We start from the raw sequence: 26,613 nt of genomic DNA, 5'->3' as shown, positions 1-26,613 counted from the left end.
AGACTCATACAGCTCTTTATCAGCCTGTTAAATGACTGAATTCTGGACTCATGACTGCTGGTTTACATCCATCCAACACACAGGATAATGGCTCTTTATGTGCATCCTTATGTGTTAAATGAGATCTCAGTTTGCTGCTGTTTTAATCAGCTGGTTACAGACATGAACGATGAACACACATCTTTCCACAGGACACACGTTTTAGTTTCTCATCTGTCAGGCTCAGTGTTGAGAGGCTGATGGAGCAGCAGTGGTGAAGGTGCAGCTCATCACCAGCGTTACTCAGCTGGTTAAAAACAGCGTAGAGCGAGGTCATACTTTCCTGTGACCTGTGATTTTCACTGTAAAAGCTCTGTCGTATTTTCTGTAGCTGTTTTTTGTGTTTGAGCAGTGTCCACAGTCAGTACTTCACATCACAGCAGGGCCGGCTGGCTAACGGCGGGCGATAGGGCCCCGCCCTCCTTGACCCACACGAAAAACATAAGAGTTTATTTTGTCGTTCTAAGTCTGAACATCATTGTCCAATCAGCAGCCCCTTGTGAGTGTCTGTGAGAGCGTGTGGGGCGACCCCAGGCGCTCTCACAGCCTTACCTGTTACGTCTTTTTTTTTCAAACCTTAGACGATGCAATGCATTTCTATGGGCTCCAGGAGGGCGTGCCCCAACGTGCTGTTGTCATATGCATTGATGAAGTCACGTGCTCCGCTGATGATAACACACAGCGCGCCTACGCATTGCGTTCACGTTCAAGATCAACATGGCTAGCATTGCAACTCAACGGAGCAACTCCATCATGTCATTGCAGGAATTAAGATTCTGTTGTCAGAGCAATCAAGATAAATTGGCTATCAAAGAATTTGGACCACCCAGACCAAATATCAGGTGCCTTATAGAATGTGTCTGCATGTTTCTTAGATACATTTGAATATGCAGCCTCATGGTGATGTTTAAGTGAGGTGGTGTGACTTCCTGTCAAATCAGCTGTCATCGGTCCATCAGTGTGATTTCACACTCATCACTGCTGCTCACCACAGTGCTCTGATTATAACCACATGATGCTGTCATGTGACCTCTTAGTGTGTGTGTTGAAGTTCAGCTCATGAACAATAAACACTCCGTTAGAGCCTCGAGCCTCGCCAGGAAACCTCTCTGTGGTCGTGTATGTCAGAGTGTGTGTATTTTTATCCCACAAAGTGTGTATTGTCTGTTTGTGCTTTAGGACAAACAAGATCTCCTGTTTGTTTGGTTAAAGCTCTCAGCACCCAATCACGGCAGAGTGGTCACATGACCAGAGTTTGAAGTCTGAGGCAGAAAAAGTTTTGAACGTCAGTATAAAAACCACAAGTTTGGTCTGTGATCGAACATCTGACAATAGAGAAAAGTCCCTGTAAGACGTCCTCACCCTCCGACCTGCTGTATGAGTGTCTATCCTGTACATCTGTTCTGATGTTGTTGACTTCAGAGTTTTTTCTTCTTGTTGTGTCTCAGGGAGGTTTTACTGTCTTCAGCACTACAACTGTCGCCTGAACACTCTGGCTGTGAGGAAGAGACTGACGCCGTCTGACAGAGCTGCTTCACACCGAGCATCAATAGTAAGAAGCCAGAAAGTTTTTCTGAAGGAAGCTGAAGTGTTTTTTCTTTCACTGAAATAAAAGTAAAACCTTTAAATATCAGTCATGTAAAATATTTGAAATTTCAGTTGAAGCTTTAATAAACATCTTAAAGTGTTGATTACTGAAAGCAGTTGAACTGTCAGTTTGAGAGAAGTAACTGAAAGTAGATAATTTTCATTTGCACTGCCACAGAGAGTTTAGGTTAAGTAGTTGAAGTGACAGTGATTGAAATATGTGCTGAAATATTTTAATTTACACTGAAAACATGTTAAAATGTCAGAAAATAAATGAAATCATTTGAAAGACGACGTTTGCAGTGTAAGTAGTTGAAGTGTGGAGTGACTGCAGGGACGAAACTGAAAACACCTGAGTTTCAGACACTGAATGTGGTGAAAGCAGCTGAAGTGTCATTTTAGGTGTTTCTGAGGGCTTAGGGTTAGGTTAAGCTGATGGTTGTAGAAGTCTGATCCAGGCTTAGCAACAGGAACTGGGTGTGTTTTCCTGAAGGCAACTCATGGGTTGTCAGTGCTATGGCTGGTGTGACAAATAAAGTTTGTAGAATATATGATCAGTACCAGTCACTGGGTGCATTTGTTTTCCCTGCAGGCGTCTCTGGCTTCAGCTCCCTCCCTGTCCTCCGCTGACTCTCTGATCTCAACTGACCGTCGTCGCTCATCAGGTGAGCTCGCTTCACCTGCATTGTCCTTTCAGTGTTCTCAACTGTTCACACTGAGTGCGCTCCTTAAACTGGAATCAATGTGGGCTTTAGTGTGTGTGTGTTTCTGTGTGTGTCTGTGTGTGTGTGCGGCTGTGTTGCTGTATTTGCAGTGGCTTCTGTGATGGCGGCGACGCCTGAGAGGATCGAGCTTGAAAACTACCGACGGAGCTCAACCAAGGCAGAGATGGAGCTGCAGGAGGAGCCTGAGGAGGTCTCAGAGGAGACCCTGACCCGGTTCAACCTGAGCCTGGACCCGAAACACAACCACAAGTCCAGGTTAGAGAAGAACAATGAAACAAACAAACCAGTCCAGTATGAGCAATGTGGAGGAAAAAGTCAAAAAATAAAACTTTTTACATCCAACTTGAGACATTATATAGAAAAATTAAAACTTTTAAAGTTAAGAATTAGAAATTTGCGTAAATTTTTTGCGGGCAAAAAAAGTCAAAATTTTTTTCAACCTCAAAATGTCATAAAAAACGTCATAGTATAGCAAGGCGTCAATATCGGACAAAAAAAGTAAAAAAAAAAAATTGACCTCAAAATGTCATAAAAAACGTCATAGTATAGTATGGGCGTTTTTTTCGGCCAAAAAAAGTCAAAAATTTTTTCGGCCTCAAAATGTCATAAAAAACGTCATAGTATAGTATGGCGTTTTTTTCGGCCAAAAAAAGTCAAAAAAAATTTCGACCTCAAAAAGTCATAAAAAACGTCATAGTATAGTAAGGCGTGTTTTTCGGCCAAAAAAAGTCTAAATTTTTTTCGACCTCCAAAAGTCATAAAAAACGTCATAGTATAGTATGCCGTTTTTTTCGGCCAAAAAAAGTCAAAAAATTTTTCGACCTCAAAAAGTCATAAAAAACGTCATAGTATAGTATGGCGTTTTTTCGGCCAAAAAAAGTCAAAAAAAATTTCGACCTCAAAAAGTCATAAAAAACGTCATAGTATAGTATGCCGTTTTTTTCAGAGAAAAAAAGTCACTTTTTTTTTTCGACCTCAAAAAGTCATAAAAAACGTCAAAGTATAGTATGCCGTTTTTTTCGGCCAAAAAAAGTCACTTTTTTTTTCGACCTCAAAAAGTCATAAAAAACGTCATAGTATAGTATGCCGTTTTTTTAGGGCAAAAAAAGTCACTTTTTTTTCGACCTCAAAAAGTCATAAAAAACGTCATAGTATAGTAAGGCGTTTTTTTCGGACAAAAAAAGTCACTTTTTTTTTCGACCTCAAAAAGTCATAAAAAACGTCATAGTATAGTATGCCGTTTTTTTCGGCCAAAAAAAGTCATAAAAAACGTCATAGTATAGTATGCCGTTTTTTTCAGCCAAAAAAAGTCACTTTTTTTTTCGACCTCAAAAAGTCATAAAAAACGTCATAGTATAGTATGCCGTTTTTTTCGGCCAAAAAAAGTCAAAAAAAATTTCGACCTCAAAAAGTCATAAAAAACGTCATAGTATACTAAGGCGTGTTTTTCGGCCAAAAAAAGTCTAAATTTTTTTCGACCTCCAAAAGTCATAAAAAACGTCATAGTATAGTAAGGCGTTTTTTTCGGACAAAAAAAGTCAACTTTTTTTCGACCTCCAAAAGTCATAAAAAACGTCATAGTATAGTAAGGCGTTTTTTTCGGACAAAAAAAGTCAACATTTTTTTCGACCTCCAAAAGTCATAAAAAACGTCATAGTATAGTATGGCGTTTTTTTCGGCCAAAAAAAGTCAAAAAAAATTTCGACCTCAAAAAGTCATAAAAAACGTCATAGTATAGTATGGCGTTTTTTTCGGCCAAAAAAAGTCAAAAATTTTTTCGACCTCAAAAAGTCATAAAAAACGTCATAGTATAGTATGCCGTTTTTTTCAGAGAAAAAAAGTCACTATTTTTTCGACCTCAAAAAGTCATAAAAAACGTCATAGTATAGTATGCCGTTTTTTTCGGCCAAAAAAAGTCACTTTTTTTTCGACCTCAAAAAGTCATAAAAAACGTCATAGTATAGTAAGGCGTTTTTTTCGGACAAAAAAAGTCAAAAAAAATTTCGACCTCCAAAACTCATAAAAAACGTCATAGTATAGTAAGGCGTTTTTTTCGACCAAAAAAAGTCAAAAAAATTTCGACCTCAAAAAGTCATAAAAAACGTCATAGTATAGTATGGCGTTTTTTTCGGCCAAAAAAAGTCAAAAATTTTTTCGACCTCAAAAAGTCATAAAAAACGTCATAGTATAGTATGCCGTTTTTTTCGGCCAAAAAAAGTCATAAAAAACGTCATAGTATAGTATGCCGTTTTTTTCGGCCAAAAAAAGTCGCTTTTTTTTTCGACCTCAAAAAGTCATAAAAAACGTCATAGTATAGTATGCCGTTTTTTTCGGCCAAAAAAAGTCAAAAAATTTTTCGACCTCAAAATGTCATAAAAAACGTCATACTATACTATGCCGTTTTTTTCGGCCAAAAAAAGTCACTTTTTTTTCGACCTCAAAAAGTCATAAAAAACGTCATAGTATAGTATGGCGTTTTTTTCGGCCAAAAAAAGTCAAAAAATTTTTCGACCTCAAAATGTCATAAAAAACGTCATAGTATAGTATGGCGTTTTTTTCGGCCAAAAAAAGTCAAAAATTTTTTCGACCTCAAAAAGTCATAAAAAACGTCATAGTATAGTATGCCGTTTTTTTCGGCCAAAAAAAGTCATAAAAAACGTCATAGTATAGTATGCCGTTTTTTTCGGCCAAAAAAAGTCACTTTTTTTTTCGACCTCAAAAAGTCATAAAAAACGTCATAGTATAGTATGCCGTTTTTTTCGGCCAAAAAAAGTCAAAAATTTTTTCGACCTCAAAATGTCATAAAAAACGTCATACTATACTATGCCGTTTTTTTCAGCCAAAAAAAGTCACTTTTTTTTCGACCTCAAAAAGTCATAAAAAACGTCATAGTATAGTATGGCGTTTTTTTCGGCCAAAAAAAGTCAAAAATTTTTTCGACCTCAAAAAGTCATAAAAAACGTCATAGTATAGTAAGGCGTTTTTTTCGACCAAAAAAAGTCAAAAAAAATTTCGACCTCAAAAAGTCATAAAAAACGTCATAGTATAGTAAGGCGTTTTTTTCGGACAAAAAAAGTCAAAATTTTTTTCGACGTCAAAAAGTCATAAAAAACGTCATAGTATAGTATGGCCTTTTTTTCGACCAAAAAAGTCAAAAAAAATTTCGACCTCAAAAAGTCATAAAAAACGTCATAGTATAGTATGGCGTTTTTTTCGGCCAAAAAAAGTCAAAATTTTTTTCGACCTCAAAAAGTCATAAAAAACGTCATAGTATAGTATGGCGTTTTTTTCGGCCAAAAAAAGTCAAAAAATTTTTCGACCTCAAAATGTCATAAAAAACGTCATACTATACTATGCCGTTTTTTTCAGCCAAAAAAAGTCACTTTTTTTTTCGACCTCAAAAAGTCATAAAAAACGTCATAGTATAGTATGGCGTTTTTTTTCGGCCAAAAAAAGTCAAAAATTTTTTCGACCTCAAAAAGTCATAAAAAACGTCATAGTATAGTATGCCGTTTTTTTCGGCCAAAAAAAGTCACTTTTTTTTTCGACCTCCAAAACTCATAAAAAACGTCATAGTATAGTAAGGCGTTTTTTTCGACCAAAAAAAGTCAAAAAAAATTTCGACCTCAAAAAGTCATAAAAAACGTCATAGTATAGTAAGGCGTTTTTTTCGACCAAAAAAAGTCAAAAAAAATTTCGACCTCAAAAAGTCATAAAAAACGTCATAGTATAGTATGGACGTTATTTTCGGCCAAAAAAAGTCAAAATTTTTTTCGGCCTCAAAATGTCATAAAAAACGTCATAGTATAGTATGGCGTTTTTTTCGGCCAAAAAAAGTCAAAATTTTTTTCGACCTCAAAAAGTCATAAAAAACGTCATAGTATAGTATGGCGTTTTTTTCGGCCAAAAAAAGTCAAAAAATTTTTCGACCTCAAAATGTCATAAAAAACGTCATACTATACTATGCCGTTTTTTTCAGCCAAAAAAAGTCACTTTTTTTTTCGACCTCAAAAAGTCATAAAAAACGTCATAGTATAGTATGGCGTTTTTTTCGGCCAAAAAAAGTCAAAAATTTTTTCGACCTCAAAAAGTCATAAAAAACGTCATAGTATAGTATGCCGTTTTTTTCGGCCAAAAAAAGTCACTTTTTTTTTCGACCTCCAAAACTCATAAAAAACGTCATAGTATAGTAAGGCGTTTTTTTCGACCAAAAAAAGTCAAAAAAAATTTCGACCTCAAAAAGTCATAAAAAACGTCATAGTATAGTAAGGCGTTTTTTTCGACCGTTTTTTTCGACCAAAAAAAGTCAAAAAAATTTCGACCTCAAAAAGTCATAAAAAACGTCATAGTATAGTATGGCGTTTTTTTCGGCCAAAAAAAGTCAAAAATTTTTTCGACCTCAAAAAGTCATAAAAAACGTCATAGTATAGTATGCCGTTTTTTTCGGCCAAAAAAAGTCATAAAAAACGTCATAGTATAGTATGCCGTTTTTTTCGGCCAAAAAAAGTCACTTTTTTTTTCGACCTCAAAAAGTCATAAAAAACGTCATAGTATAGTATGCCGTTTTTTTCGGCCAAAAAAAGTCAAAAAATTTTTCGACCTCAAAATGTCATAAAAAACGTCATACTATACTATGCCGTTTTTTTCAGCCAAAAAAAGTCACTTTTTTTTCGACCTCAAAAAGTCATAAAAAACGTCATAGTATAGTATGGCGTTTTTTTCGGCCAAAAAAAGTCAAAAATTTTTTCGACCTCAAAAAGTCATAAAAAACGTCATAGTATAGTAAGGCGTTTTTTTCGACCAAAAAAAGTCAAAAAAAATTTCGACCTCAAAAAGTCATAAAAAACGTCATAGTATAGTAAGGCGTTTTTTTCGGACAAAAAAAGTCAAAATTTTTTTCGACGTCAAAAAGTCATAAAAAACGTCATAGTATAGTATGGCATTTTTTTCGACCAAAAAAGTCAAAAAAAATTTCGACCTCAAAAAGTCATAAAAAACGTCATAGTATAGTATGGCGTTTTTTTCGGCCAAAAAAAGTCAAAATTTTTTTCGACCTCAAAAAGTCATAAAAAACGTCATAGTATAGTATGGCGTTTTTTTCGGCCAAAAAAAGTCAAAAAATTTTTCGACCTCAAAATGTCATAAAAAACGTCATACTATACTATGCCGTTTTTTTCAGCCAAAAAAAGTCACTTTTTTTTTCGACCTCAAAAAGTCATAAAAAACGTCATAGTATAGTATGGCGTTTTTTTCGGCCAAAAAAAGTCAAAAATTTTTTCGACCTCAAAAAGTCATAAAAAACGTCATAGTATAGTATGCCGTTTTTTTCGGCCAAAAAAAGTCACTTTTTTTTTCGACCTCCAAAACTCATAAAAAACGTCATAGTATAGTAAGGCGTTTTTTTCGACCAAAAAAAGTCAAAAAAAATTTCGACCTCAAAAAGTCATAAAAAACGTCATAGTATAGTAAGGCGTTTTTTTCGACCAAAAAAAGTCAAAAAAAATTTCGACCTCAAAAAGTCATAAAAAACGTCATAGTATAGTATGGACGTTATTTTCGGCCAAAAAAAGTCAAAATTTTTTTCGGCCTCAAAATGTCATAAAAAACGTCATAGTATAGTATGGCGTTTTTTTCGGCCAAAAAAAGTCAAAATTTTTTTCGACCTCAAAAAGTCATAAAAAACGTCATAGTATAGTAAGGCGTTTTTTTCGGACAAAAAAAGTCAACTTTTTTTCGACCTCCAAAACTCATAAAAAACGTCATAGTATAGTAAGGCGTTTTTTTCGGACAAAAAAAGTCAAAATTTTTTTCGACGTCAAAAAGTCATAAAAAACGTCATAGTATAGTATGGCGTTTTTTTCGACCAAAAAAGTCAAAAAAAATTTCGACCTCAAAAAGTCATAAAAAACGTCATAGTATAGTATGGCGTTTTTTTCGGCCAAAAAAAGTCAAAAATTTTTTCGACCTCAAAAAGTCATAAAAAACGTCATAGTATAGTATGCCGTTTTTTTCGGCCAAAAAAAGTCAAAAATTTTTTCGACCTCAAAAAGTCATAAAAAACGTCATAGTATAGTATGCCGTTTTTTTCGACCAAAAAAAGTCAAAAAAATTTTCGACCTCAAAAAGTCATAAAAAAACGTCATAGTATAGTATGGCGTTTTTTTCGGCCAAAAAAAGTCAAAAATTTTTTCGACCTCAAAAAGTCATAAAAAACGTCATAGTATAGTATGCCGTTTTTTTCGGCCAAAAAAAGTCACTTTTTTTTTCGACCTCAAAAAGTCATAAAAAACGTCATAGTATAGTATGCCGTTTTTTTCGGCCAAAAAAAGTCAAAATTTTTTTCGACCTCCAAAAGTCATAAAAAACGTCATAGTATAGTATGCCTTTTTTTATTCGGCCAAAAAAAGTCAACATTTTTTTCGACCTCAAAATGTCATAAAAACGTCATAGTATAGTAAGGCGTTTTTTTCGGACAAAAAAAGTCAAAATTTTTTTCGACCTCCAAAAGTCATAAAAAACGTCATAGTATAGTATGCCGTTTTTTTCGGCCAAAAAAAGTCAGTTTTTTTTTCGACCTCAAAAAGTCATAAAAAACGTCATAGTATAGTATGCCGTTTTTTTCGGCCAAAAAAAGTCACTTTTTTTTTCGACCTCAAAAAGTCATAAAAAACGTCATAGTATAGTATGGCGTTTTTTTCGGCCAAAAAAAGTCAAAAAAATTTTCGACCTCAAAAAGTCATAAAAAACGTCATAGTATAGTATGCCGTTTTTTTTCGGCCAAAAAAAGTCACTTTTTTTTTCGACCTCAAAAAGTCATAAAAAACGTCATAGTATAGTATGCCGTTTTTTTCGGCCAAAAAAAGTCACTTTTTTTTTCGACCTCAAAAAGTCATAAAAAACTTCATAGTATAGTATGCCGTTTTTTTCGGCCAAAAAAAGTCAAAAAATTTTTCGACCTCAAAAAGTCATAAAAAACGTCATAGTATAGTATGCCGTTTTTTTCGGCCAAAAAAAGTCACTTTTTTTTTCGACCTCAAAAAGTCATAAAAAACGTCATAGTATAGTATGCCGTTTTTTTCGGCCAAAAAAAGTCACTTTTTTTTTCGACCTCCAAAACTCATAAAAAACGTCATAGTATAGTAAGGCGTTTTTTTCGACCAAAAAAAGTCAAAAAAAATTTCGACCTCAAAAAGTCATAAAAAACGTCATAGTATAGTATGCCGTTTTTTTCGGCCAAAAAAAGTCAAAAAAAAATTCGACCTCAAAAAGTCATAAAAAACGTCATAGTATAGTATGCCGTTTTTTTCGGCCAAAAAAAGTCATAAAAAACGTCATAGTATAGTATGCCGTTTTTTTCGGCCAAAAAAAGTCACTTTTTTTTTCGACCTCAAAAAGTCATAAAAAACGTCATAGTATAGTATGCCGTTTTTTTCGGCCAAAAAAAGTCACTTTTTTTTTCGACCTCAAAAAGTCATAAAAAACGTCATAGTATAGTATGCCGGTTTTTTCGGCCAAAAAAAGTCAAAAAAATTTTCGACCTCAAAAAGTCATAAAAAACGTCATAGTATAGTATGCCGTTTTTTTCGGACAAAAAAAGTCAAAAAAATTTTCGACCTCAAAAAGTCATAAAAAACGTCATAGTATAGTATGCCGTTTTTTTCGGCCAAAAAAAGTCACTTTTTTTTTTGACCTCAAAAAGTCATAAAAAACGTCATAGTATAGTATGCCGTTTTTTTCGGCCAAAAAAAGTCAAAATTTTTTTCGACCTCCAAAAGTCATAAAAAACGTCATAGTATAGTATGCCGTTTTTTTCGGCCAAAAAAAGTCACTTTTTTTTTCGACCTCAAAAAGTCATAAAAAACGTCATAGTATAGTATGCCGTTTTTTTCGGCCAAAAAAAGTCAAAAATTTTTTCGACCTCAAAAAGTCATAAAAAACGTCATAGTATAGTATGCCGTTTTTTTCGGCCAAAAAAAGTCAAAAATTTTTTCGACCTCAAAAAGTCATAAAAAACGTCATAGTATAGTATGCCGTTTTTTTCGGCCAAAAAAAGTCAAAAAAATTTTCGACCTCAAAAAGTCATAAAAAACGTCATAGTATAGTATGCCGTTTTTTTCGGCCAAAAAAAGTCACTTTTTTTTTCGACCTCAAAAAGTCATAAAAAACGTCATAGTATAGTATGGCGTTTTTTTCGGCCAAAAAAAGTCAAAAAAATTTTCGACCTCAAAAAGTCATAAAAAACGTCATAGTATAGTATGCCGTTTTTTTTCGGCCAAAAAAAGTCACTTTTTTTTTCGACCTCAAAAAGTCATAAAAAACGTCATAGTATAGTATGTCGTTTTTTTCGGCCAAAAAAAGTCACTTTTTTTTTCGACCTCAAAAAGTCATAAAAAACGTCATAGTATAGTATGGCGTTTTTTTCGGCCAAAAAAAGTCAAAAAAATTTTCGACCTCAAAAAGTCATAAAAAACGTCATAGTATAGTATGCCGTTTTTTTCGGCCAAAAAAAGTCACTTTTTTTTTCGACCTCAAAAAGTCATAAAAAACGTCATAGTATAGTATGGCGTATGGCGTTTTTTTCGGCCAAAAAAAGTCAAAAAAATTTTCGACCTCAAAAAGTCATAAAAAACGTCATAGTATAGTATGCCGTTTTTTTCGGCCAAAAAAAGTCAAAAAAAATTTCGACCTCAAAAAGTCATAAAAAACGTCATAGTATAGTATGTCGTTTTTTTCGGCCAAAAAAAGTCACTTTTTTTTTCGACCTCAAAAAGTCATAAAAAACGTCATAGTATAGTATGGCGTTTTTTTCGGCCAAAAAAAGTCAAAAAATTTTTCGACCTCAAAAAGTCATAAAAAACGTCATAGTATAGTATGCCGTTTTTTTCGGCCAAAAAAAGTCACTTTTTTTTTCGACCTCAAAAAGTCATAAAAAACGTCATAGTATAGTATGGCGTATGGCGTTTTTTTCGGCCAAAAAAAGTCAAAAAATTTTTCGACCTCAAAAAGTCATAAAAAACGTCATAGTATAGTATGCCGTTTTTTTCGGCCAAAAAAAGTCAAAAAAAATTTCGACCTCAAAAAGTCATAAAAAACGTCATAGTATAGTATGTCGTTTTTTTCGGCCAAAAAAAGTCACTTTTTTTTTCGACCTCAAAAAGTCATAAAAAACGTCATAGTATAGTATGGCGTTTTTTTCGGCCAAAAAAAGTCACTTTTTTTTTCGACCTCAAAAAGTCATAAAAAACGTCATAGTATAGTATGGCGTTTTTTTCGGCCAAAAAAAGTCAAAAAAATTTTCGACCTCAAAAAGTCATAAAAAACGTCATAGTATAGTATGCCGTTTTTTTCGGCCAAAAAAAGTCACTTTTTTTTTCGACCTCAAAAAGTCATAAAAAACGTCATAGTATAGTATGCCGTTTTTTTCGGCCAAAAAAAGTCACTTTTTTTTTCGACCTCAAAAAGTCATAAAAAACGTCATAGTATAGTATGGCGTTTTTTTCGGCCAAAAAAAGTCAAAAATTTTTTCGACCTCAAAAAGTCATAAAAAACGTCATAGTATAGTATGCCGTTTTTTTCGGCCAAAAAAAGTCACTTTTTTTTTCGACCTCAAAAAGTCATAAAAAACGTCATAGTATAGTATGCCGTTTTTTTCGGCCAAAAAAAGTCAAAAATTTTTTCGACCTCAAAAAGTCATAAAAAACGTCATAGTATAGTATGCCGTTTTTTTCGGCCAAAAAAAGTCAAAAATTTTTTCGACCTCAAAAAGTCATAAAAAACGTCATAGTATAGTATGCCGTTTTTTTCGGCCAAAAAAAGTCAAAAAAATTTTCGACCTCAAAAAGTCATAAAAAACGTCATAGTATAGTATGCCGTTTTTTTCGGCCAAAAAAAGTCAAAAAAATTTTCGACCTCAAAAAGTCATAAAAAACGTCATAGTATAGTATGCCGTTTTTTTCGGCCAAAAAAAGTCAAAAATTTTTTCGACCTCAAAAAGTCATAAAAAACGTCATAGTATAGTATGCCGTTTTTTTCGGCCAAAAAAAGTCACTTTTTTTTTCGACCTCAAAAAGTCATAAAAAACGTCATAGTATAGTATGCCGTTTTTTTCGGCCAAAAAAAGTCAAAAAAATTTTCGACCTCAAAAAGTCATAAAAAACGTCATAGTATAGTATGCCGTTTTTTTCGGCCAAAAAAAGTCAAAAATTTTTTCGACCTCAAAAAGTCATAAAAAACGTCATAGTATAGTATGCCGTTTTTTTCGGCCAAAAAAAGTCAAAAAAATTTTCACCTCTAAAAGTCATAAAAAACGTCATAGTATAGTATGCCGTTTTTTTCGGCCAAAAAAAGTCAAAAATTTTTTCGACCTCAAAAAGTCATAAAAAACGTCATAGTATAGTATGCCGTTTTTTTCGGCCAAAAAAAGTCAAAAAAATTTTCGACCTCAAAAAGTCATAAAAAACGTCATAGTATAGTATGCCGTTTTTTTCGGCCAAAAAAAGTCAAAAATTTTTTCGACCTCAAAAAGTCATAAAAAACGTCATAGTATAGTATGCCGTTTTTTTCGGCCAAAAAAAGTCACTTTTTTTTTCGACCTCAAAAAGTCATAAAAAACGTCATAGTATAGTATGCCGTTTTTTTCGGCCAAAAAAAGTCAAAAATTTTTTCGACCTCCAAAAGTCATAAAAAACGTCATAGTATAGTATGCCGTTTTTTTCGGCCAAAAAAAGTCACTTTTTTTTTCGACCTCAAAAAGTCATAAAAAACGTCATAGTATAGTATGGCGTATGGCGTTTTTTTCGGCCAAAAAAAGTCAAAAAATTTTTCGACCTCAAAAAGTTCATAAAAAACGTCATAGTATAGTATGCCGTTTTTTTCGGCCAAAAAAAGTCAAAAAAAATTTCGACCTCAAAAAGTCATAAAAAACGTCATAGTATAGTATGTCGTTTTTTTCGGCCAAAAAAAGTCACTTTTTTTTTCGACCTCAAAAAGTCATAAAAAACGTCATAGTATAGTATGGCGTTTTTTTCGGCCAAAAAAAGTCAAAAAAATTTTCGACCTCAAAAAGTCATAAAAAACGTCATAGTATAGTATGCCGTTTTTTTCGGCCAAAAAAAGTCAAAAAAAATTTCGACCTCAAAAAGTCATAAAAAACGTCATAGTATAGTATGCCGTTTTTTTCGGCCAAAAAAAGTCACTTTTTTTTTCGACCTCAAAAAGTCATAAAAAACGTCATAGTATAGTATGCCGTTTTTTTCGGCCAAAAAAAGTCAAAAATTTTTTCGACCTCAAAAAGTCATAAAAAACGTCATAGTATAGTATGCCGTTTTTTTCGGCCAAAAAAAGTCAAAAAAATTTTCGACCTCAAAAAGTCATAAAAAACGTCATAGTATAGTATGCCGTTTTTTTCGGCCAAAAAAAGTCACTTTTTTTTTCGACCTCAAAAAGTCATAAAAAACGTCATAGTATAGTATGCCGTTTTTTTCGGCCAAAAAAAGTCAAAAAAATTTTCGACCTCAAAAAGTCATAAAAAACGTCATAGTATAGTATGCCGTTTTTTTTCGGCCAAAAAAAGTCAAAAATTTTTTCGACCTCAAAAAGTCATAAAAAACGTCATAGTATAGTATGCCGTTTTTTTCGGCCAAAAAAAGTCAAAAAAATTTTCGACCTCAAAAAGTCATAAAAAACGTCATAGTATAGTATGCCGTTTTTTTCGGCCAAAAAAAGTCAAAAATTTTTTCGACCTCAAAAAGTCATAAAAAACGTCATAGTATAGTATGCCGTTTTTTTCGGCCAAAAAAAGTCAGTTTTTTTTTCGACCTCAAAAAGTCATAAAAAACGTCATAGTATAGTATGCCGTTTTTTTCGGACAAAAAAAGTCAAAAAAATTTTCGACCTCAAAAAGTCATAAAAAACGTCATAGTATAGTATGCCGTTTTTTTCGGCCAAAAAAAGTCACTTTTTTTTTCGACCTCAAAAAGTCATAAAAAACGTCATAGTATAGTATGCCGTTTTTTTCGGCCAAAAAAAGTCAAAATTTTTTTCGACCTCCAAAAGTCATAAAAAACGTCATAGTATAGTATGCCGTTTTTTTCGGCCAAAAAAAGTCACTTTTTTTTTCGACCTCAAAAAGTCATAAAAAACGTCATAGTATAGTATGCCGTTTTTTTCGGCCAAAAAAAGTCAAAAATTTTTTCGACCTCAAAAAGTCATAAAAAACGTCATAGTATAGTATGCCGTTTTTTTCGGCCAAAAAAAGTCAAAAATTTTTTCGACCTCAAAAAGTCATAAAAAACGTCATAGTATAGTATGCCGTTTTTTTTCGGCCAAAAAAAGTCAAAAAAATTTTCGACCTCAAAAAGTCATAAAAAACGTCATAGTATAGTATGCCGTTTTTTTCGGCCAAAAAAAGTCACTTTTTTTTTCGACCTCAAAAAGTCATAAAAAACGTCATAGTATAGTATGGCGTTTTTTTTCGGCCAAAAAAAGTCAAAAAAATTTTCGACCTCAAAAAGTCATAAAAAACGTCATAGTATAGTATGCCGTTTTTTTTCGGCCAAAAAAAGTCACTTTTTTTTTCGACCTCAAAAAGTCATAAAAAACGTCATAGTATAGTATGCCGTTTTTTTCGGCCAAAAAAAGTCACTTTTTTTTTCGACCTCAAAAAAGTCATAAAAAACTTCATAGTATAGTATGCCGTTTTTTTCGGCCAAAAAAAGTCAAAAAATTTTTCGACCTCAAAAAGTCATAAAAAACGTCATAGTATAGTATGCCGTTTTTTTCGGCCAAAAAAAGTCACTTTTTTTTTCGACCTCAAAAAGTCATAAAAAACGTCATAGTATAGTATGCCGTTTTTTTCGGCCAAAAAAAGTCACTTTTTTTTTCGACCTCCAAAACTCATAAAAAACGTCATAGTATAGTAAGGCGTTTTTTTCGACCAAAAAAAGTCAAAAAAAATTTCGACCTCAAAAAGTCATAAAAAACGTCATAGTATAGTATGCCGTTTTTTTCGGCCAAAAAAAGTCAAAAAAAATTCGACCTCAAAAAGTCATAAAAAACGTCATAGTATAGTATGCCGTTTTTTTCGGCCAAAAAAAGTCATAAAAAACGTCATAGTATAGTATGCCGTTTTTTTCGGCCAAAAAAAGTCACTTTTTTTTTTCGACCTCAAAAAGTCATAAAAAACGTCATAGTATAGTATGCCGTTTTTTTCGGCCAAAAAAAGTCACTTTTTTTTTCGACCTCAAAAAGTCATAAAAAACGTCATAGTATAGTATGCCGTTTTTTTCGGCCAAAAAAAGTCAAAAATTTTTTCGACCTCAAAAAGTCATAAAAAACGTCATAGTATAGTATGCCGTTTTTTTCGGCCAAAAAAAGTCAAAAAAATTTTCGACCTCAAAAAGTCATAAAAAACGTCATAGTATAGTATGCCGTTTTTTTCGGCCAAAAAAAGTCACTTTTTTTTTTCGACCTCAAAAAGTCATAAAAAACGTCATAGTATAGTATGGCGTATGGCGTTTTTTTTCGGCCAAAAAAAGTCAAAAAATTTTTCGACCTCAAAAAGTCATAAAAAACGTCATAGTATAGTATGCCGTTTTTTTCGGCCAAAAAAAGTCAAAAAAAATTTCGACCTCAAAAAGTCATAAAAAACGTCATAGTATAGTATGTCGTTTTTTTCGGCCAAAAAAAGTCACTTTTTTTTTCGACCAAAAAGTCATAAAAAACGTCATAGTATAGTATGGCGTTTTTTTCGGCCAAAAAAAGTCAAAAAAATTTTCGACCTCAAAAAGTCATAAAAAACGTCATAGTATAGTATGCCGTTTTTTTCGGCCAAAAAAAGTCACTTTTTTTTTCGACCTCAAAAAGTCATAAAAAACGTCATAGTATAGTATGGCGTATGGCGTTTTTTTCGGCCAAAAAAAGTCAAAAAAATTTTCGACCTCAAAAAGTCATAAAAAACGTCATAGTATAGTATGCCGTTTTTTTCGGCCAAAAAAAGTCAAAAAAAATTTCGACCTCAAAAAGTCATAAAAAACGTCATAGTATAGTATGTCGTTTTTTTCGGCCAAAAAAAGTCACTTTTTTTTTCGACCTCAAAAAGTCATAAAAAACGTCATAGTATAGTATGGCGTTTTTTTCGGCCAAAAAAAGTCAAAAAAATTTTCGACCTCAAAAAGTCATAAAAAACGTCATAGTATAGTATGCCGTTTTTTTCGGCCAAAAAAAGTCACTTTTTTTTTCGACCTCAAAAAGTCATAAAAAACGTCATAGTATAGTATGGCGTTTTTTTTCGGCCAAAAAAAGTCAAAAATTTTTTCGACCTCAAAAAGTCATAAAAAACGTCATAGTATAGTATGCCGTTTTTTTCGGCCAAAAAAAGTCACTTTTTTTTTCGACCTCAAAAAGTCATAAAAAACGTCATAGTATAGTATGCCGTTTTTTTCGGCCAAAAAAAGTCAAAATTTTTTTCGACCTCCAAAAGTCATAAAAAACGTCATAGTATAGTATGCCGTTTTTTATTCGGCCAAAAAAAGTCAACATTTTTTTCGACCTCAAAATGTCATAAAAACGTCATAGTATAGTAAGGCGTTTTTTTCGGACAAAAAAAGTCAAAATTTTTTTCGACCTCCAAAAGTCATAAAAAACGTCATAGTATAGTATGCCGTTTTTTTCGGCCAAAAAAAGTCAGTTTTTTTTTTCGACCTCAAAAAGTCATAAAAAACGTCATAGTATAGTATGCCGTTTTTTTCGGCCAAAAAAAGTCACTTTTTTTTTCGACCTCAAAAAGTCATAAAAAACGTCATAGTATAGTATGCCGTTTTTTTCGGCCAAAAAAAGTCAAAAAAATTTTCGACCTCAAAAAGTCATAAAAAACGTCATAGTATAGTATGCCGTTTTTTTCGGCCAAAAAAAGTCACTTTTTTTTTCGACCTCAAAAAGTCATAAAAAACGTCATAGTATAGTATGCCGTTTTTTTCGGCCAAAAAAAGTCACTTTTTTTTTCGACCTCAAAAAGTCATAAAAAACGTCATAGTATAGTATGCCGTTTTTTTCGGCCAAAAAAAGTCACTTTTTTTTTCGACCTCAAAAAGTCATAAAAAACGTCATAGTATAGTATGCCGTTTTTTTCGGCCAAAAAAAGTCAAAAATTTTTTCGACCTCCAAAAGTCATAAAAAACGTCATAGTATAGTATGCCGTTTTTTTCGGCCAAAAAAAGTCACTTTTTTTTTCGACCTCAAAAAGTCATAAAAAACGTCATAGTATAGTATGGCGTATGGCGTTTTTTTCGGCCAAAAAAAGTCAAAAAATTTTTCGACCTCAAAAAGTCATAAAAAACGTCATAGTATAGTATGCCGTTTTTTTCGGCCAAAAAAAGTCAAAAAAAATTTCGACCTCAAAAAGTCATAAAAAACGTCATAGTATAGTATGTCGTTTTTTTCGGCCAAAAAAAGTCACTTTTTTTTTCGACCTCAAAAAGTCATAAAAAACGTCATAGTATAGTATGGCGTTTTTTTCGGCCAAAAAAAGTCAAAAAATTTTTCGACCTCAAAAAGTCATAAAAAACGTCATAGTATAGTATGCCGTTTTTTTTCGGCCAAAAAAAGTCACTTTTTTTTTCGACCTCAAAAAGTCATAAAAAACGTCATAGTATAGTATGGCGTATGGCGTTTTTTTCGGCCAAAAAAAGTCAAAAAATTTTTCGACCTCAAAAAGTCATAAAAAACGTCATAGTATAGTATGCCGTTTTTTTCGGCCAAAAAAAGTCAAAAAAAATTTCGACCTCAAAAAGTCATAAAAAACGTCATAGTATAGTATGTCGTTTTTTTCGGCCAAAAAAAGTCACTTTTTTTTTCGACCTCAAAAAGTCATAAAAAACGTCATAGTATAGTATGGCGTTTTTTTCGGCCAAAAAAAGTCACTTTTTTTTTCGACCTCAAAAAGTCATAAAAAACGTCATAGTATAGTATGGCGTTTTTTTCGGCCAAAAAAAGTCAAAAAAATTTTCGACCTCAAAAAGTCATAAAAAACGTCATAGTATAGTATGCCGTTTTTTTCGGCCAAAAAAAGTCACTTTTTTTTTCGACCTCAAAAAGTCATAAAAAACGTCATAGTATAGTATGCCGTTTTTTTTCGGCCAAAAAAAGTCACTTTTTTTTTCGACCTCAAAAAGTCATAAAAAACGTCATAGTATAGTATGGCGTTTTTTTTCGGCCAAAAAAAGTCAAAAATTTTTTCGACCTCAAAAAGTCATAAAAAACGTCATAGTATAGTATGCCGTTTTTTTCGGCCAAAAAAAGTCACTTTTTTTTTCGACCTCAAAAAGTCATAAAAAACGTCATAGTATAGTATGCCGTTTTTTTCGGCCAAAAAAAGTCAAAAATTTTTTCGACCTCAAAAAGTCATAAAAAACGTCATAGTATAGTATGCCGTTTTTTTCGGCCAAAAAAAGTCAAAAATTTTTTCGACCTCAAAAAGTCATAAAAAACGTCATAGTATAGTATGCCGTTTTTTTCGGCCAAAAAAAGTCAAAAAAATTTTCGACCTCAAAAAGTCATAAAAAACGTCATAGTATAGTATGCCGTTTTTTTCGGCCAAAAAAAGTCAAAAAAATTTTCGACCTCAAAAAGTCATAAAAAACGTCATAGTATAGTATGCCGTTTTTTTCGGCCAAAAAAAGTCAAAAATTTTTTCGACCTCAAAAAGTCATAAAAAACGTCATAGTATAGTATGCCGTTTTTTTTCGGCCAAAAAAAGTCACTTTTTTTTTCGACCTCAAAAAGTCATAAAAAACGTCATAGTATAGTATGCCGTTTTTTTCGGCCAAAAAAAGTCAAAAAAATTTTCGACCTCAAAAAGTCATAAAAAACGTCATAGTATAGTATGCCGTTTTTTTCGGCCAAAAAAAGTCAAAAATTTTTTCGACCTCAAAAAGTCATAAAAAACGTCATAGTATAGTATGCCGTTTTTTTCGGCCAAAAAAAGTCAAAAAAATTTTCACCTCTAAAAGTCATAAAAAACGTCATAGTATAGTATGCCGTTTTTTTCGGCCAAAAAAAGTCAAAAATTTTTTCGACCTCAAAAAGTCATAAAAAACGTCATAGTATAGTATGCCGTTTTTTTCGGCCAAAAAAAGTCAAAAAAATTTTCGACCTCAAAAAGTCATAAAAAACGTCATAGTATAGTATGCCGTTTTTTTCGGCCAAAAAAAGTCAAAAATTTTTTCGACCTCAAAAAGTCATAAAAAACGTCATAGTATAGTATGCCGTTTTTTTCGGCCAAAAAAAGTCACTTTTTTTTTCGACCTCAAAAAGTCATAAAAAACGTCATAGTATAGTATGCCGTTTTTTTCGGCCAAAAAAAGTCAAAAATTTTTTCGACCTCCAAAAGTCATAAAAAACGTCATAGTATAGTATGCCGTTTTTTTCGGCCAAAAAAAGTCACTTTTTTTTTCGACCTCAAAAAGTCATAAAAAACGTCATAGTATAGTATGGCGTATGGCGTTTTTTTCGGCCAAAAAAAGTCAAAAAATTTTTCGACCTCAAAAAGTCATAAAAAACGTCATAGTATAGTATGCCGTTTTTTTCGGCCAAAAAAAGTCAAAAAAAATTTCGACCTCAAAAAGTCATAAAAAACGTCATAGTATAGTATGTCGTTTTTTTCGGCCAAAAAAAGTCACTTTTTTTTTCGACCTCAAAAAGTCATAAAAAACGTCATAGTATAGTATGGCGTTTTTTTCGGCCAAAAAAAGTCAAAAAAATTTTCGACCTCAAAAAGTCATAAAAAACGTCATAGTATAGTATGCCGTTTTTTTCGGCCAAAAAAAGTCACTTTTTTTTTCGACCTCAAAAAGTCATAAAAAACGTCATAGTATAGTATGGCGTATGGCGTTTTTTTCGGCCAAAAAAAGTCAAAAAATTTTTCGACCTCAAAAAGTCATAAAAAACGTCATAGTATAGTATGCCGTTTTTTTCGGCCAAAAAAAGTCAAAAAAAATTTCGACCTCAAAAAGTCATAAAAAACGTCATAGTATAGTATGCCGTTTTTTTCGGCCAAAAAAAGTCACTTTTTTTTTCGACCTCAAAAAGTCATAAAAAACGTCATAGTATAGTATGCCGTTTTTTTCGGCCAAAAAAAGTCAAAAATTTTTTCGACCTCAAAAAGTCATAAAAAACGTCATAGTATAGTATGCCGTTTTTTTCGGCCAAAAAAAGTCAAAAAAATTTTCGACCTCAAAAAGTCATAAAAAACGTCATAGTATAGTATGCCGTTTTTTTCGGCCAAAAAAAGTCACTTTTTTTTTCGACCTCAAAAAGTCATAAAAAACGTCATAGTATAGTATGCCGTTTTTTTCGGCCAAAAAAAGTCAAAAAAATTTTCGACCTCAAAAAGTCATAAAAAACGTCATAGTATAGTATGCCGTTTTTTTCGGCCAAAAAAAGTCAAAAATTTTTTCGACCTCAAAAAGTCATAAAAAACGTCATAGTATAGTATGCCGTTTTTTTCGGCCAAAAAAAGTCAAAAAAATTTTCGACCTCAAAAAGTCATAAAAAACGTCATAGTATAGTATGCCGTTTTTTTCGGCCAAAAAAAGTCAAAAATTTTTTCGACCTCAAAAAGTCATAAAAAACGTCATAGTATAGTATGCCGTTTTTTTCGGCCAAAAAAAGTCAGTTTTTTTTTCGACCTCAAAAAGTCATAAAAAACGTCATAGTATAGTATGCCGTTTTTTTCGGCCAAAAAAAGTCAAAAAAATTTTCACCTCTAAAAGTCATAAAAAACGTCATAGTATAGTATGCCGTTTTTTTCGGCCAAAAAAAGTCAAAAATTTTTTCGACCTCAAAAAGTCATAAAAAACGTCATAGTATAGTATGCCGTTTTTTTCGGCCAAAAAAAGTCAAAAAAATTTTCGACCTCAAAAAGTCATAAAAAACGTCATAGTATAGTATGCCGTTTTTTTCGGCCAAAAAAAGTCAAAAATTTTTTCGACCTCAAAAAGTCATAAAAAACGTCATAGTATAGTATGCCGTTTTTTTCGGCCAAAAAAAGTCACTTTTTTTTTCGACCTCAAAAAGTCATAAAAAACGTCATAGTATAGTATGCCGTTTTTTTCGGCCAAAAAAAGTCAAAAATTTTTTCGACCTCCAAAAGTCATAAAAAACGTCATAGTATAGTATGCCGTTTTTTTCGGCCAAAAAAAGTCACTTTTTTTTTCGACCTCAAAAAGTCATAAAAAACGTCATAGTATAGTATGGCGTATGGCGTTTTTTTCGGCCAAAAAAAGTCAAAAAATTTTTCGACCTCAAAAAGTCATAAAAAACGTCATAGTATAGTATGCCGTTTTTTTCGGCCAAAAAAAGTCAAAAAAAATTTCGACCTCAAAAAGTCATAAAAAACGTCATAGTATAGTATGTCGTTTTTTTCGGCCAAAAAAAGTCACTTTTTTTTTCGACCTCAAAAAGTCATAAAAAACGTCATAGTATAGTATGGCGTTTTTTTCGGCCAAAAAAAGTCAAAAAAATTTTCGACCTCAAAAAGTCATAAAAAACGTCATAGTATAGTATGCCGTTTTTTTCGGCCAAAAAAAGTCACTTTTTTTTTCGACCTCAAAAAGTCATAAAAAACGTCATAGTATAGTATGGCGTATGGCGTTTTTTTCGGCCAAAAAAAGTCAAAAAATTTTTCGACCTCAAAAAGTCATAAAAAACGTCATAGTATAGTATGCCGTTTTTTTCGGCCAAAAAAAGTCAAAAAAAATTTCGACCTCAAAAAGTCATAAAAAACGTCATAGTATAGTATGCCGTTTTTTTCGGCCAAAAAAAGTCACTTTTTTTTTCGACCTCAAAAAGTCATAAAAAACGTCATAGTATAGTATGCCGTTTTTTTCGGCCAAAAAAAGTCAAAAATTTTTTCGACCTCAAAAAGTCATAAAAAACGTCATAGTATAGTATGCCGTTTTTTTCGGCCAAAAAAAGTCAAAAAAATTTTCGACCTCAAAAAGTCATAAAAAACGTCATAGTATAGTATGCCGTTTTTTTCGGCCAAAAAAAGTCACTTTTTTTTTCGACCTCAAAAAGTCATAAAAAACGTCATAGTATAGTATGCCGTTTTTTTCGGCCAAAAAAAGTCAAAAAAATTTTCGACCTCAAAAAGTCATAAAAAACGTCATAGTATAGTATGCCGTTTTTTTCGGCCAAAAAAAGTCAAAAATTTTTTCGACCTCAAAAAGTCATAAAAAACGTCATAGTATAGTATGCCGTTTTTTTCGGCCAAAAAAAGTCAAAAAAATTTTCGACCTCAAAAAGTCATAAAAAACGTCATAGTATAGTATGCCGTTTTTTTCGGCCAAAAAAAGTCAAAAATTTTTTCGACCTCAAAAAGTCATAAAAAACGTCATAGTATAGTATGCCGTTTTTTTCGGCCAAAAAAAGTCAGTTTTTTTTTCGACCTCAAAAAGTCATAAAAAACGTCATAGTATAGTATGCCGTTTTTTTCGGCCAAAAAAAGTCAAAAATTTTTTCGACCTCAAAAAGTCATAAAAAACGTCATAGTATAGTATGCCGTTTTTTTCGGCCAAAAAAAGTCAAAAAAATTTTCACCTCTAAAAGTCATAAAAAACGTCATAGTATAGTATGCCGTTTTTTTCGGCCAAAAAAAGTCAAAAATTTTTTCGACCTCAAAAAGTCATAAAAAACGTCATAGTATAGTATGCCGTTTTTTTCGGCCAAAAAAAGTCAAAAAAATTTTCGACCTCAAAAAGTCATAAAAAACGTCATAGTATAGTATGCCGTTTTTTTCGGCCAAAAAAAGTCAAAAATTTTTTCGACCTCAAAAAGTCATAAAAAACGTCATAGTATAGTATGCCGTTTTTTTTCGGCCAAAAAAAGTCACTTTTTTTTTTCGACCTCAAAAAGTCATAAAAAACGTCATAGTATAGTATGCCGTTTTTTTCGGCCAAAAAAAGTCAAAAATTTTTTCGACCTCCAAAAGTCATAAAAAACGTCATAGTATAGTATGCCGTTTTTTTCGGCCAAAAAAAGTCACTTTTTTTTTCGACCTCAAAAAGTCATAAAAAACGTCATAGTATAGTATGGCGTATGGCGTTTTTTTCGGCCAAAAAAAGTCAAAAAATTTTTCGACCTCAAAAAGTCATAAAAAACGTCATAGTATAGTATGCCGTTTTTTTCGGCCAAAAAAAGTCAAAAAAAATTTCGACCTCAAAAAGTCATAAAAAACGTCATAGTATAGTATGTCGTTTTTTTCGGCCAAAAAAAGTCACTTTTTTTTTCGACCTCAAAAAGTCATAAAAAACGTCATAGTATAGTATGGCGTTTTTTTCGGCCAAAAAAAGTCAAAAAAATTTTCGACCTCAAAAAGTCATAAAAAACGTCATAGTATAGTATGCCGTTTTTTTCGGCCAAAAAAAGTCACTTTTTTTTTCGACCTCAAAAAGTCATAAAAAACGTCATAGTATAGTATGGCGTATGGCGTTTTTTTCGGCCAAAAAAAGTCAAAAAATTTTTCGACCTCAAAAAGTCATAAAAAACGTCATAGTATAGTATGCCGTTTTTTTCGGCCAAAAAAAGTCAAAAATTTTTTCGACCTCAAAAAGTCATAAAAAACGTCATAGTATAGTATGCCGTTTTTTTCGGCCAAAAAAAGTCAAAAAAATTTTCACCTCTAAAAGTCATAAAAAACGTCATAGTATAGTATGCCGTTTTTTTCGGCCAAAAAAAGTCAAAAATTTTTTCGACCTCAAAAAGTCATAAAAAACGTCATAGTATAGTATGCCGTTTTTTTCGGCCAAAAAAAGTCAAAAAAATTTTCGACCTCAAAAAGTCATAAAAAACGTCATAGTATAGTATGCCGTTTTTTTCGGCCAAAAAAAGTCAAAAATTTTTTCGACCTCAAAAAGTCATAAAAAACGTCATAGTATAGTATGCCGTTTTTTTCGGCCAAAAAAAGTCACTTTTTTTTTCGACCTCAAAAAGTCATAAAAAACGTCATAGTATAGTATGCCGTTTTTTCGGCCAAAAAAAGTCACTTTTTTTTCGACCTCAAAAAGTCATAAAAAACGTCATAGTATAGTATGCCGTTTTTTTCGGCCAAAAAAAGTCAAAAAAATTTTCGACCTCAAAAAGTCATAAAAAACGTCATAGTATAGTATGCCGTTTTTTTCGGCCAAAAAAAGTCAAAAAAATTTTCGACCTCAAAAAGTCATAAAAAACGTCATAGTATAGTATGCCGTTTTTTTCGGCCAAAAAAAGTCACTTTTTTTTTCGACCTCAAAAAGTCATAAAAAACGTCATAGTATAGTATGCCGTTTTTTTCGGCCAAAAAAAGTCAAAATTTTTTTCGACCTCCAAAAGTCATAAAAAACGTCATAGTATAGTATGCCGTTTTTTTCGGCCAAAAAAAGTCAAAAAAATTTTCGACCTCAAAAAGTCATAAAAAACGTCATAGTATAGTATGCCGTTTTTTTCGGCCAAAAAAAGTCAAAAATTTTTTCGACCTCAAAAAGTCATAAAAAACGTCATAGTATAGTATGCCGTTTTTTTTCGGCCAAAAAAAGTCACTTTTTTTTTCGACCTCAAAAAGTCATAAAAAACGTCATAGTATAGTATGCCGTTTTTTTCGGCCAAAAAAAGTCAAAAAAATTTTCGACCTCAAAAAGTCATAAAAAACGTCATAGTATAGTATGCCGTTTTTTTCGGCCAAAAAAAGTCAAAAATTTTTTCGACCTCAAAAAGTCATAAAAAACGTCATAGTATAGTATGCCGTTTTTTTCGGCCAAAAAAAGTCAAAAAAATTTTCACCTCTAAAAGTCATAAAAAACGTCATAGTATAGTATGCCGTTTTTTTCGGCCAAAAAAAGTCAAAAATTTTTTCGACCTCAAAAAGTCATAAAAAACGTCATAGTATAGTATGCCGTTTTTTTCGGCCAAAAAAAGTCAAAAAAATTTTCGACCTCAAAAAGTCATAAAAAACGTCATAGTATAGTATGCCGTTTTTTTCGGCCAAAAAAAGTCAAAAATTTTTTCGACCTCAAAAAGTCATAAAAAACGTCATAGTATAGTATGCCGTTTTTTTCGGCCAAAAAAAGTCAAAAATTTTTTCGACCTCAAAAAGTCATAAAAAACGTCATAGGATAGTATGCCGTTTTTTTCGGCCAAAAAAAGTCAAAAAAATTTTCGACCTCAAAAAGTCATAAAAAACGTCATAGTATAGTATGCCGTTTTTTTCGGCCAAAAAAAGTCAAAAATTTTTTCGACCTCAAAAAGTCATAAAAAACGTCATAGTATAGTATGCCGTTTTTTTCGGCCAAAAAAAGTCACTTTTTTTTTCGACCTCAAAAAGTCATAAAAAACGTCATAGTATAGTATGCCGTTTTTTTCGGCCAAAAAAAGTCAAAAATTTTTTCGACCTCAAAAAGTCATAAAAAACGTCATAGTATAGTATGCCGTTTTTTTCGGCCAAAAAAAGTCAAAAAAATTTTCACCTCTAAAAGTCATAAAAAACGTCATAGTATAGTATGCCGTTTTTTTCGGCCAAAAAAAGTCAAAAATTTTTTCGACCTCAAAAAGTCATAAAAAACGTCATAGTATAGTATGCCGTTTTTTTCGGCCAAAAAAAGTCAAAAAAATTTTCGACCTCAAAAAGTCATAAAAAACGTCATAGTATAGTATGCCGTTTTTTTCGGCCAAAAAAAGTCAAAAATTTTTTCGACCTCAAAAAGTCATAAAAAACGTCATAGTATAGTATGCCGTTTTTTTCGGCCAAAAAAAGTCACTTTTTTTTTCGACCTCAAAAAGTCATAAAAAACGTCATAGTATAGTATGCCGTTTTTTTCGGCCAAAAAAAGTCAAAAATTTTTTCGACCTCCAAAAGTCATAAAAAACGTCATAGTATAGTATGCCGTTTTTTTCGGCCAAAAAAAGTCACTTTTTTTTTCGACCTCAAAAAGTCATAAAAAACGTCATAGTATAGTATGCCGTTTTTTTCGGCCAAAAAAAGTCACTTTTTTTTTCGACCTCAAAAAGTCATAAAAAACGTCATAGTATAGTATGGCGTTTTTTTCGGCCAAAAAAAGTCAAAAATTTTTTCGACCTCCAAAAGTCATAAAAAACGTCATAGTATAGTATGCCGTTTTTTTCGGCCAAAAAAAGTCACTTTTTTTTTCGACCTCAAAAAGTCATAAAAAACGTCATAGTATAGTATGGCGTATGGCGTTTTTTTCGGCCAAAAAAAGTCAAAAAATTTTTCGAC

The 26,613-nt window shown here is 32.1% G+C and overlaps 1 protein-coding gene across 1 annotated transcript in view; it reads left to right on the top strand.

Moving 5' to 3' along the window:
• LOC121176557 (protein-methionine sulfoxide oxidase mical3a-like) overlaps window positions 1–26,613 on the top strand; it is a 76,886-nt gene that overhangs the window by 7,606 nt on the left and 42,667 nt on the right. Inside the window, exons 18-20 of the mRNA XM_041030646.1 lie at window positions 1,488–1,591; window positions 2,219–2,291; window positions 2,441–2,606. Coding sequence (XP_040886580.1) covers window positions 1,488–1,591; window positions 2,219–2,291; window positions 2,441–2,606 — 343 coding nt within the window. The remainder of the gene's footprint in view (window positions 1–1,487; window positions 1,592–2,218; window positions 2,292–2,440; window positions 2,607–26,613) is intronic.

The sequence above is a fragment of the Toxotes jaculatrix genome, chromosome 22 (assembly GCF_017976425.1).
Source record: "Toxotes jaculatrix isolate fToxJac2 chromosome 22, fToxJac2.pri, whole genome shotgun sequence".
Lineage (NCBI taxonomy): Eukaryota > Metazoa > Chordata > Actinopteri > Toxotidae > Toxotes > Toxotes jaculatrix.
This window is presented reverse-complemented; position numbering and strand designations above follow the sequence as displayed.